Here is a 14,296-nt window from a genome sequence, read left to right on the forward strand (position 1 = left end):
CAAATTCCAGCACATAGCCACAGGCTACATGTAAATTTTTAAATGTACATGTATTGTAGGTTCATGTACCTTAAGTTTTTCACAAGTTATTTGAAAACGCAGATCTTCACAGAAAATGCCTTTCATTCTGGGAGAGTCTAAATTCTGTGAAAATGTATTCATTAATAACTTAAATATTCATCACAATGAAGAAATCATGAAGTTTTTTGACAGTTTTCAAAAATTAACATGAAATCTAAACTCTATCTGAAACAGAAAATCACCATCACTTAGGCCATTACTGATAGAATTCTCACCCAGAGCTCTGGCAGAGAACATGAGCTCAAACTGGCTAGCTAACAGCATACAAGTACCACACTCAAGTGCACGGCGTCCTATTTTTTTTAGATGGAGCCTTGTTTGATGATTTATTGTCTGATATTTACCCCTCACCAAGAAAGAAATTAAAAAGCTATAATTCACAACTATTGATTTTGGATTAATAAGGCTCCGTTTTGAAATGAAAAACTGTTACCGTTACTGGAAGCACGCGCGTACATTACAGGTAAAAAAAAAAGACGGACGTAGCTCACTTTTTATGGTACTGAAAAAAAGACGCACTTGGCAATTTGAAACTGTGCTTATCGTAAATTGAAAGTTACTTGATTTTGGCTTTTCAGATATTTAAATTACATGTATGATATGGCTTCACTGTTCACTCACGGCGGGCGCAATTGCACATGTGCGAACGACTAGCTGGGTGCGTGCTAGCAGCGCACAGGCAATAGTACACAGCACACATATATACGGGACAAAAACAGGACTAACAGAAAGTCGGAAAATCGTATTTTTGATGGCCAAAATCGTACTGTCGTATTTTACTTCTTTTATCGTACTAAATACGATAAAATCGTACTGGTTGGCATCTCTGCTACTACTACCACCATCACCATCACTACTGCCACTACTAAAACCACAAATCTGCATATCCATTCCAAATTATTTTTCATGAAAAATTGTGAATAAATATCACAGAGTAAGTGCTCATAAAATCATGTTTCAAGCTGTTTTATGAATATTCTGCTTAATTTAGGGTTGTTTATCTAAAGAATCTTTAGAATCATTGATGCATAAGATTATACATTAGTTTTATTGAAGCTATTTTGTAAACCCTATATGCACATTCAGTGTATGTAATGAAGCCAATATTCAATCTACATAAAGCATAGATGTCTGACGTGGAGCATTAATATCTGAATAAGTTAGAAACTATGATTTCAAGAACACCCTCTTTGTGGAACAAATTCAACTCAACCTCAATTATGGAAAGCAATGAATACCATGGTGCTTACAGCTCATCACAGATTATTTATGGTGATGCTTGCTTTCCATAGAATAGAATTATTTGCGGATTTCGTTATAACAGAATGCAAACTTAAATCTCATGAGTGTATAAACACTTTTTTGTTACATATTTATATAAATGCACATATAAGCAAATTATCATTCGTGATAAGCTTAAATTGCACAGCTCTTGCAGGCAGGGGTCCCGATTGAAATCCCAATCAGGGCAGTATGATTTTTTTTCTACCATTCTCTGTTTTCATTTTTTTTCAAATCCAATCATGACATTACCTTGTTTCTTGGTTATCAACTAAACAGGATCTCCCCTTTTAATTATGATCTACCTCATAATGAACATAAATGTTAAGAATAAATCATAACATCTATGAGTAGAGACATCATTACATGTTATCTCTACCTTCTCGCTCCCATGAATGTGAAATATGGCAAGTTTTCAATGTTAAAAGGAGAAATCTGATACAATGATTCATCTAGCAAATCTGTATTTTTAGCCCCAAATGTTGAGTGTAACTTCCTGGGTCAAATCAAATTCTATCATTATCAGACTGAGTGGGACTACAGTAAAGATGGCAGCATGGATAAGGTGTGTCAAAAAATGAAATATTGATCCTACTCCAAGACGTGAATGCCATAATACCTCCTCTTGCAAGATACAAATCAAAATATGGGGCTTGATCAAACCCAAGCACCTTGGGTGCCTTATGCCTCAATGACTCTCTCTCACAGGCCTATCAGATATGTATGTGATGTAACTATTCATGAGTGTATCTTATATTCTCTGTATTTATGCTGCATTTGTGTTACACAAATAAATTTGATTTATTTTGTGATACCCCGTGGTGAAACAAGAACCTCCCCCCCAGCCCAGGGAAGGAATTTGAAAAATAATGATATAAATTTTGATTTGATTTAATTCATTAATTTGATTTTTTTTGGCACACCCTGTAGTGATTAACCCCCCTGGTGGGTGGTGACAACAGCACTCGTCTTCTGACCTACTTCATCTTCCGAAAGCGCCAACATCTTGTCAACCTTCCTCAAACTTCCTGTCTTAAACATTGTGGGGAGGATGGCACAGGCTTTAAAGGCCCGGGATGCAAAGACTCGGAGACACTCTATAAGATGGTACGATTGTGACGATCGTTAGGTGAAATTTACAGCGCAGGATTTGGAGGGTGAATTGGAGATACCGGAAATTAGATTGAATAGTGATCTCCCTATTACAACAGGATATGGTGACTATATGGGTATGAATTGAGAGACAACAAGAAGGGGAAAAGGAGAAAAGTTTGGAGCATGCCAACGATGAATGATTGGCAGAGATGTCGGCAGAGAGAGAGAAAAAGGAAAAATGAACAAGATAGAAAGAAATATATGAAATAGATGGGGTAAGAGATGTGTGGAGAAATGTGTAGTGCATATTATACTGGATAGATATAGGAGTTCATAGACAAGAAGGGAAGAAAATCTATCAAAAGAAAAGAAAGAAAGAGAGACATCAAGAAAGGGAGGAAGAGAAATACATAGAAAAAATGATTTAGAAAGGCAGGGGAGAGTGTGGTTAAAATAGAACATGATCTGAAAGGAAGTTGAAAAATTAAGGAATATAAAATGAAGGAAAACCTATAGTGATCATGTATTGAGGCATCGGAGCAAACAGGGTCATGGGAAAATATGTCACCAATATACACAAAAGAATATCATGCCTGCACCAATATGCGTAACAATTTCCGAAGTGTGCTTGGAGTTAAAATCTCTGTCAAAAATAAACTTGAGGTCGATCGATAGTCTTGTACAAACTTATGTAAAATTCTACATTTACATTTAAGTTAAAAACACAGTGAATTGCTGCATGAGAACCTTAATTTTGAGTTAAAATCTTTTTGAAAATAAATCTTTTTAAAATATATATAATGACTAATAGCCAATCAATAGCCAATCAATTGAAATTAAATCAATTGTCTTACCCAAACTTAGTGACCATTCTATAACTCCTTACAAGTTCAAGCGTCTGTGCCTTATAGGAAATATTGTTCAGCTAACCCCAAACCCTGTACCCCCATCCCCTCCCCCTCCCTCCAATCTGTCATGCGTGGGTGAAGGGGGATCAGTTACACCCCTTTTGCAGGTGTCATCTCGCTCCCCCATGTGTTTCCTTTGACCCTACAGGACCCTTTTGGTCACAAGACCAAAATACGTTCATCAACCAAGATCGTCCTTAAGATTCTGGTACGAGCGTATCAATTGTCTTGCACAAATTTATTTACTATTCTATAACTCCATACAAGTTCAAATGACTGTGCCTTATGTGAGATATTGTCAAGCTAACCCCAAACCCCCACCCCTACCCCCCTCCCCCTTCCAATCTGTCATGCGTGGGTGAAGGGGGATCAGTTACACCCCTATTGCAGGTGTCATCTCGCTCCCCCATGTGTTTCCTTTGACCCTACAGGAACCCTTTTGGTCACAAGACCAAAATACGTTCATCAACCAAGATCGTCCTTAAGATTCTGGTATATGAGGACAAGACTCCCCCCATTCATCCCCATGTGATCCATATAGCTCCTAACTGCAGTCACATGATGTGTATTTTTATCACTGTGGGACATGAAATAATGGACAACTAATATTTCTGATATATTCACAGAGATTCAGTCAATGTAATTATGCATTATTGCTTTGGAAAGAGGCATTTTATCTCTTCATATTTTGTTAGTCAGATCGTAGTTTTTTAAGTCATTCAATAAAAATTACTTTTGCAAAAATAATCTTGATATGTTTAAAGAAGTCTACACATATATTACAAAATTGTTTGTTTGTTTGTTAGTATTATACAGGAGGGTTATCAATATATGTGCCATGAAAATTTAATTTTATCATGTAACAAAAAGGCTATTTCAGTTTCTCAATATTATTTCTTTATAGATGCTTTTGATATGAAAACCTTGGTCTTCAGAATAATAAACAAACTTCTTTGTAATTAAAACATGTATCTGATACCTCCTACAAGGTAGCACAAATTGGAGGATCTGTATAAAGTTCAAATCAGTTAGCAGCCTACATTCATATTCAAATCAATAAATTGTCTGCTTTTGTATCGTTTAAGATCTGACAAACATAGCGGTGTCATGTCACAATCAGTGAACATATCCTGTTGTTAATAGTAAGAAGACAATTTAAGACTTCACTAAAATGACATCAAGGACGCAAAGTTTACCATCTTAATTCTTGAGTAATAAACATGTGAGAGACCTGGGAAGTTTGAAATCATTTCAGAAATTGAAGAAAACAGTAAGTTACTTCATTCTTTGATTTTAGTTCTAATAAGAAGTATATTCAGTGCATCATTACAAGGGAAAATCATAGTGCAAAGAATATTGGTTGTCTTTTTTGCAAGCGATCTGTTTATGGTGACGCTATACTTCTCCCACATGCATTGGTGTGAATGTTAAGGAAATTTACTCAATCTTTGATTCATGTAAAAAAAATGTTATCCTAATTTTCTTCTTTTCAAATCATGTAAATAATATATCACATGAATGCAGAAGCCAATAATCAAATATAAAATAAAAAATATATTCTTTTTGAGACATACAAGCCTAATCCAAGGTGTATCCTATGTGATTTCAGTCTAGAGACACATTTTTTCTATTGAAATAATAATCAAAATCAAACTACAAAATAGGTATTATATATTGTGTCTAAGCCCATTTGATTGTTATCTGCCAACATCCCAACTTGCCTATGAAATCATTTTATATGGTAATTAAATATCATTACTAGCTTTCAGGCTTAGTAATGCAAATAGCTATACATGAAGGCTCTATATTTTCCCAACATTAATCACATATTGTATTTCAGGTTAGGGATAATAATATTATGAAAACTAATGTGTTCATCTTCACTGAAATTGAATTTTGTACAATTTTGATTTTGAGATTGCAACAATGTAATAAATGAAACACAATAGGATATAAGATGAATTTCATTTGATTATCCTTGAATTCTAAATACAATTAAGAGGTTTCAAACATGACTGGTTGAATACAAAACTTTCTTTTCAATTCACTCTTTTTTTTTAAATAAGAAAAATTGTGGTCTTTGTGAATTGAAAGATGAGATATTGATATCTCACTGTCTGAAACTAAAATAATCCCATTCAATTTTTGATAAGATCTTTCTCTATTTTATCATTCTCATTTCAAATAAAATCAATTCTCAAAATACTCAAAAGATAAATGTTTGGATAAACAGAAATTTACTGATATCAACAAATAGGAAAAGGCAAGTCACGTTTGAGTAACGTTATTCTGGTTCCATTCCAAAAATCACAAATTGAGAGTGATAAAAATAGTTCTAAGTGTGCCTTTGCATGAATTAAATTTACACTGCTTAGACATTTCCCCCAAATTTTTCCATACACTATTAAACAAAGCTTTAACAGAACTAAAAGTGGTTTTAGAGGAACACTTTGAAATGTGCATGTGTATTACAGAAATTCACATAAATAGACAGAGAGGTTTGGTCTATTTGAATAGAGATAATTGATGAAAGAAAGAAAAAAAAGTCAAACTTGTTAAAAGATACATTTTGTGATTATCTTGCTATAGCATACATTGTAGAAACAAATGCTCATCTTCAAATATGAAATAAATAGTGATTATTCAAGGGAGAACTAAGGTTCAGAGAATAAAATATAAAGGAAAGAGAACCCCCAAAATAACTCCTAGCTCAAATAACAGTTTCAAAATCTGTGTATGCCTATGCTTATCATACATTAATAACTAGGATTTAGTACGCTCTCCATAGTTAACTATATCACAGCGTTTACAAACGATTTCAAACAAAAGTACATAATAATTACAATACAAATACATGCAAAAGAAATTAATCGGAAAAGAGGTATGTTTCTAGAAGTTTCTTAAATTGATCTGAAGAGTTTGATGATCGAAGACTGAGAATTGAATACAGTTTTTACAATGTAACCATTGCTATATGTGATCACATGGCACGGACCTTACATGTATATGAATGGGTATTAGATTCACCTTAAATGGAACCTTCACAATACACACCATCTATCTATTTATGATATTTTCATATCATATTTCTATAACCACCTAACAGATTGCTTGCAGTGGTAATCTTATACAAATGAAATATAGTTTTTTAGTGTTTGAGCTGATGAAGAAGTCTTCTATTAAGTTTATACAAGACAGTAATGTAACTATTGTCATGTATGATAACATTGGAGTATTTGAGTGTTGACCTACACGTGACGTGCTGCCTTGCAAATTTTTATTGAAAAAAAAAATCTTGGTCTTACTGCCAATTTCTATTTTTCAAATGACTAATGATTATACTTGCTTCTTACACAGAGAAGTATACTAAAAATCTGAGAATGAAATGCAACATACTGATTTTCCCTGAAAAAAATGGTTTTCTAAATGGGTCCTAACATAAAATCTTTTGGCCTTCAATGTCATGTACCCTTGAATGCAATTGAAGTAATTTAGAGTGACGTCAAGTTGACAGGGATATTTCTTGCGTAGTACCGATGCTTCAAACCTCTGATACATGTAGGTATAAACACTCAAGGATGAAAACAGGCAGACAAAAATATACTGACAAGCACAATACACAAAGTTTGTCAATATTTGAAATTAAACTCATTGTTTCTCTACCATTCAAGTGCCATTTCTGTTACAGATGGCAGATATTCCTTATTACCACTATTGTCATGCATGATATAATACCAATTTATGAGACATTATTTAAAGACTTTGATAATTTTCAATGAAATTTGACTGACTCCATATCGTGATATATATATATATATAAAAGTTTTCTGATAATTTTCCTATAAGATTTAGTTTGATAATTGATGAAATACTTGATGCATGCATGTTGCAGATTTTTTTTTAATATTAATTTTGTGGGATTGTACTGCAACATACAGTATTAATACAGAATTTGCAAAATGGTTTGTCTTGTGTGGGTAATAGTGGTATTCTCACCAATGTTTAAGTCTATGGTATTTAAAATATTTCATACCATGCCTGAACACACTTCCAATAAGCAAGTTTTACCAGCTTTTTAACATATCTTTGACTTATAATTGGTAAAATTATGGAATGTTGAAATACATACATCTATTTTTGTCCCCATGCGACTCTGATTGCGAGATCATATCTTCCTTGCAGGCAATTAGTTCGTTCCATCTCATGCTCCTGCAAACTTGAAGGAAAACCTTGAGGATGCTCTCGACAGCTAGACATGCTTCACCATGATGCTTCTTAGAACTGGACATGCACTTCGTCCTTACCTGTAATTGTCCTGCTTGTAACTGATACCTCCTCTTCCTCCTTATCTTCTGCTGCTTCTTCCTTGAGGTCTTCTTCACTGGGAGGTGCCCTAGGACAAGGAGTGACTGACGCTTGTCTCGGTGGTAGTGGAGGCGGATCCTTGCACTTACTGGAAGAAGACGCTGATGATGGGAAGACTTTACTAATTGCAGCAGTTGACTTTGATGACTTGAAGGTCCTCCAGAAAGACTGAGAGGGGCTTTTGTGTTTCTTTGGCAACTGTGAGTTTGTGCTTGCACCATATTTCTTGTTGGCTGTACTGCTAGACTTTGCTGCATTGAATTTGTTCCGCAGTTCCACTTCTGCAGGGTCGAACACCGACTGTCTGGGAGGGAGAGGAGGTGGCACTTGGTTTTCTTCAGATGTTGATAAGTGTCCTTTGGCTGTCTCCTGTTTAGGCACTGTTTCCTTTGGCTTGTTCTCACTGGCTCCACGGACGGGCAGGGGAGGTGGTGATTTGAAGGTGAAGTTGCCAGTGGTGGCTGCGGCCTGCCACATCCGTCTCCGCAGGACCGGAGACACAGAGGCGGAGCTGAAGAGCTTCTCAAACTCCAGTCTGTCATTGCAGGATCCTGTCGGGATGAAGTGTGGAGGAGGCAGATGGGGTGACAGTGTTGTTGGAGTTGTGGTAGTAGTGGTGGTGTTGGTGTTGGGAGGGGGTGGGGGTGGTGCACGAGTTGGCATCTTTTCCCGGATGGCAAAGGTCCGCTCTAGACAAACAATGGGGCAGAAAGGTAATGGTATTAATGAGAGAGGGGAGGAACTACGTCAGCATGCACCATGCACTGTTGGGACAACATGCTTTACATTCCAATCATAGATATATGTTCATATAAATCCTTATTCACAATCATGGATCAATTTCTTCATAACACAAACGGTTACCAGAGCAAAACTCTGTATATCTTACAAAATGACAAAGTGCTTCAGAGGGATCCATTGTAGAAATGAACTGTCAACTACTCATGGCAACATTGAAGACCAAAATATATCATAAATCTGTGGCCTCAAAAACAATACAGGGTCTCATAATTTCACTAAAGGAAACATTCTGAGGCAACAATGTGAAGATAAATTATTTCCTGCAGTTTGTTAGGGAATGGGAAGCCTATACTTTGCAAAAGAGAAAGGTGCTAATTAGATAAGTAGTAAATTAGTTTGAGAGACATTTAGTCTCCAACCACAATACTACAGAAAAAACAAAAGCTGTGAAGAAGGTTTATTATTAAATGAGAATAAATGCCATGGTTTCATAGGAGGAATATACTAACAGATGATGGATACTTGCTTGATTTGCTTGATTGTAAATCAGTTTTAGAAATGTGGGGAATGACCAATAAATCAAATTCCAGGCATATAACTACGAATTACGTAATATACCAACAACGATTGTTGAAGGAATATAGATTAAAGACAAAGACACCGGAAAACCCAAGTTGGTCTGCAAGTTTGATTAATGTTTTGAATCTCTCAAGGTCTTATCAAGGAAAAACTACCTTGTACCAATTTGTGTTATGCTAAAAACTATGGAATCGTGTTCGCTACCAAAGGCCTCTGGAAGCATAGTTTTGAACATTACTAGGTACATGTATATCCAATATGTGTATAAGAAGGCATCATTTATAAGCTGAAGGAGGGGTAACTTATATTTCTTTGCACAATCAAACCACCTTCTGGTTCTGTATACATGGCACATTACCTCTGAAGGGCTGTGGATAGTGAACATGTTTTGGTGGCGGGCTGCAAAGCCCGATGGTTGCCACCGCTGCATACATAAAGTCTCCTGTCAAAAGCGCTCTCTTCTTTCAAGTTCAGGGCCAATACCCTTTATTTGTCACTCAATCCTAAACCGGTTATGGTTAATTTACCATGCATTCTCTTTGGTGAGAAGATATAATTAAAAAGGAGGCAAGATTAGCCTGAAGTCGTCATAGTATTCCAATCTGGAGATGCGTGTAGATACACATGAATTATTCCAAGCTAATGTCCATAGTGGCGATGAGAAAATCAACACAGATACGAAAGCTGTTGGCCGATATTACTCCACTGCATGCAAGGGTTTGACATATAATTTAGGTCACAAAGACACAAAAAGTTGATTCCTCTCTGTCACAATAAGGGTATTTCTAAGCAAAAATTTCCATTCAACAAATGGAAAAGGGAAATAACCCTAGCATTAATATTCCTTTAAATTCCACTTTGGCTCAATATCTGGCATTGTCAGGAAGTCATTTTTATTATTCCTCCAATATACAACTGCCAGATTTGAAAACTGGGTTTGATCAACTCATTACATGACAACTGCAGTCAATCAAAGAGCTTTGTCCATTTCCACAAGATGATGACAGAGAAGGTGAAGCAGAAGGGTTGTTAAGGACACATCAAAATCATGCTCAACATAGACTGACAGGAGGTAGTCCTTCACTCATTAGAAAAGTTGGCAAAACAGTGATCCTCTGCAAAAGTCGCTGTGAACAGACAAACGGGAACTCTTCCAGTCGGAGTACTTTTTAAAAACAGTCATCCATAAATCAACGGGAGAAATAGTGTGTCCAGCTGATGAAGTTGAGATAATCAGTAGCAAATTGCAAGCAGAGACCTTCCGTGATAAAAAACCAGGACAGGAAAGGCCGAGTGAAAGAGGGGGGAAGGTCCGTTTCTTAGCGACACCCGAATCTAAGGTCCAAGCAGGAGTATTATATGGTGGCTGTGTACAGGGTAGGTCTGACAGCTGTTTTGGCTAGTATGAGGAACAGGCAGGCAGGTTCTCTAGAATACAAACCAACTCAAGCCCAATAGAACTGCCTTGATGATTCATCCCCCTTCTCTCCCTTGAGTCTCTGCGAGCAGGCTGGCTGCATACGTGCTAACACTGGCCCATCAAACCTGATTAGAGTGTCTATTTTAGTCAATTGGCACTACACAACGATCGCTAAGTGGAACCGATCCCAGACGGTGCCGTTGGTTATTTACCCTCAGAATATCCCAAACTGAACTATAATTCACAAATAACAGCAAAGTCTCCTGTGGTGATTAAGGTTCAATCATCACATTCATATTTCTCAGGTGAACTAAAAAAAGTAACTCAACTTAATCTTACAAAAGAATCAGGTTCTACAAGCTGTCTTTCTTAATGAGCTTAACTGTAGGTCTAGACTGGTTTCAGGCAAAAACAAAATGAAAACTCTTCCACCCCTTCAAATATGTGTAAGTGTTCAAGAATTGAAGAGATGTGAAATTCAAAATGAATGATAATATACTCCCTTAGCCCATTAGGAGTGTGTATTGTTGCTATCTTAATAAGACCTACCGCCTCCATGTTCAAACATTTCTTTATGCAAAGGATAGATAATGAAAAAATTGTTCTAAAACGGGAAGTACATGTATGTATGTAAAATGTGAATGACCACTTTCAGGAATATGTAAGAGAAATAATATACAACACAAATTAGAACTTATTCAAGTTCCTGCACACTGATTGTTTCGGGTTATTCAATGTGATTTTTTAAGTGTTTTTTAGGAACAAATTTGTGTGCTGAGAATATGTTATTCAATTTGTAGGAGCTGAGAGAGAGTGTCTTAAAATAGAAATTTTCATAAAGTGCTTGCCAAAGATTCCTGACATATCAATAAAGAGGGGGTGATTTAAAGAGGTCCAGAGTATTGTCTACTCAATGTGTGTATCAAGAGGGATTATAATGTAATGATGACATTCATTGGATGGATGGATAAATGAATGGAAAGATAAAGAAAGAAAGAGGAGAGTTATAAATAGAGTAGATGAACAAAAATTTGATGTTTCATGTTTATAAAAACACAGTAAATTGACACTTCATCAATTTTTAGATAGAAACTGGGAAGAGAGGAAAAAGAGGTAAGGATAGGGCATGAAAGTAAAAAGAGGGATATAGCTGAAAAAGAGGAACAATGGATAGAAAATAGAGAGGTGCACACATAAAGGAGTGATGAATGGAGAGAGGAGAAAAGAAAAAGAAAAAGAATAATTGAAAAGAAAAGAAATGAAAGCAAAGGAGAAAATGAGGGATTGAAACCAACAGAAGTGAAAGAAAGGAAAGAAAGTGTAAAATGTCGGGCAGAAGAGGGGTACATGAATTGAGAGAAAGGCAGAGAGAGAAAAAGGGATAGAATGAGAGAATGAAAAAGAGGAAAAGAACAGGGAGAGAACAACAAATGCTTTGCTAAGGATGGAAAGAACAGTAAAAAAAATAAACATAATAAAAAAAAAGATATTCTAAAAACTTTAAATACCTACGACCAGAGAAAGAAGACATTAGTCACATACAAAGGGATACATAGAGTTGAGGCAGTATAGAATTACAGAATAATAAATTATGAAACATTATATATCACAAACAATGATTATTTGTAAGTAATGTTCAATTAAAATTAGGCCAAGAGGCACACATTCTTCAACATTAACCAATATAGGTCAATGCTATAAGAGATAACAATCAATTATCAACCCAAGTCATTTGTCACACAGCTCTCTGTGACGCACACAGCGGTTTGGGTGATTCAGTTCCCCAATTTAAAGTTGCCATGGCGAGATATAATACAAAATTGAGGTTTACAAGAAAAAAAGGGAATTCGGGAAATTGTATTAAAAGGCATAACAGATGCATGATTGTCAGAGTCTAACAATATTGTATATATTGAAATCCTTGTCTTGACACAATTTATTCATCGCTACACCATATCTTTGATTTTAAGTATTTGAACCCATAAAAGAGTAATTACCCTTTTCTTAAATGGATGGGGGCCTATTTTTAAATTTTATAAACAGTGTCATTTGGCATCACATTTTTGGTAAGAGAGAATGTATGGAAATAAAATGGGCCACTTGGGGCAATCCTAAAAGTAAACATCAATAGGTTGTTTTATAAAGCTGTTTATAATTCTTTATTGATTTTAGAACTGGCTTAAATCTCTGATGATCCCAAACATGAATTTGAGATAATCACATTAAAATTCTGGATGCTCTTCTGATGCTGATAACTTTGCACTTTGAGGATAACAATGGTTATCATCAATATTGATTAAAAGCATAAGATCTTTCATTTTGGCAGTGATTTTACAAACCGGCACAAACCTTTTTGGTCAAATTTTCAAAATAGAGTTTTTTGCATATTCTGAAAGTCTGTCATTAACTCTATAGAATGACAAATTTAAGATAAAAATTTGTATTATTAAAAAAATAAGAGCATATTTATTCGTAACGACACATATTGTGGGTGCGTCGTGGTCTAGTGGTTCTGACTCTCGCCTTTCAAACAGAGGGTGATGTGTTCGAATCCTAACCATGGCGTGTTTTCCTTCAGCAAGAAATTTATCTGCAATGTGCTGCACTCGACCCAGGTGAGGTGAATGGGTACCCGGCAGGATTAATTCCTTGCATGCACTGAGCGCCGGTGATGGCAGCTCGAGCTAAAGCCGGGGTAATAATAGCAGTGCTTTGTATCCTCAGGCAAAAGGCGCTTTATAAATACCGCTATTATTATTATTATTATTATATTCCTCCTTTGAATTTACAAAGTGGCTCAAACTATTCTTTGTGTAATATAAAGTCTCTGGGATAATGGTCCACAGAGGTCAATAACCTGACCGAACCAACCTGATGTGGCATGTACGCACTAAATTATTTACAAACTGGCTCAAACAGTGGTTTGTGCCACTAAATAACAATGCGCATGATTTTTATGATGAGACATATACCTCCTGTTTTTCGTAAAAATAAGCAGCTTCTGAAATGCATACTTGTACTTCATTTCAAATATTGAAGAATATTAAAGAATAAATTCGAACTGGAAAGAAAATTTTGCATATTATAACAGGGCAGAATGCATAATTGCTCTTGTTTAATTCAAGGTGCAAAGTTATCAGTGTCGGAAAAGCACACAAACTTTGAACATTATTATCACTAAATCGTGTTTTGCAAACCAGCTGAGGTTTGTGCCGGTTTTTTAAATCACTGACAATTTTAGAACTTGCAAAATTTTGTTCACTATTTGAATATAATTACTTAATATTTGGATAAAAACAAAGACAAGCCTTTCAGAAACAGTTTTTTTTTATATGAAGATTATAATAAAAAGCTAGGAAAGCAACTCACTGTTGCAATGTTTCGCCAAGTATCAATTGGCTTCTTTGGTGGTGAATGGTGAACCCGTTGAACAGGAAAGGCCTCCCCTTCAATGAAAAAAACTTGCCATGTCTAATCAAATTTGCGAGTCAGTAGCCATATGATCAACCAATCAGAATCAATAGCGGGATTTACAATTAATTCAAAAGCTTTATGGCCACACTTCAAGGGTGAGGTCCTCTACAAATACTGTCTGGTGATGTTCTTAACCATGTAGTTTAGTTTTTAAGTTTAGATGGAGATAGAAAATAGAAAGTGGCAGAATAAAAGAAGAAAAGAAAATATGGGTAGTGAAGGGGATGGGATGAGGAATTCACTTTTTTGACCTCTTATGCAAAATGATACTTCTTCGGTGAATGTTTTTATTCTTAAAGGGGCATCCCGTCCAATGAGTGGGGCATGCGGCAAATATGCTGATGGGTATACT

General features: G+C 35.7%; 1 protein-coding gene across 1 annotated transcript in view; it reads right to left on the minus strand.

Moving 5' to 3' along the window:
- The window catches only part of LOC121407398 (formin-like protein 6), an 84,460-nt gene that overhangs the window by 18,682 nt on the left and 51,482 nt on the right, over positions 1-14,296 (minus strand). Inside the window, exon 11 of the mRNA XM_041598452.1 lies at positions 7,670-8,419. Within this exon, the coding sequence (XP_041454386.1) occupies positions 7,670-8,419 (750 nt within the window). The remainder of the gene's footprint in view (positions 1-7,669; positions 8,420-14,296) is intronic.

The sequence above is a fragment of the Lytechinus variegatus genome, chromosome 2 (genome assembly GCF_018143015.1).
Source record: "Lytechinus variegatus isolate NC3 chromosome 2, Lvar_3.0, whole genome shotgun sequence".
NCBI classification, from domain to species: domain Eukaryota; kingdom Metazoa; phylum Echinodermata; class Echinoidea; order Temnopleuroida; family Toxopneustidae; genus Lytechinus; species Lytechinus variegatus.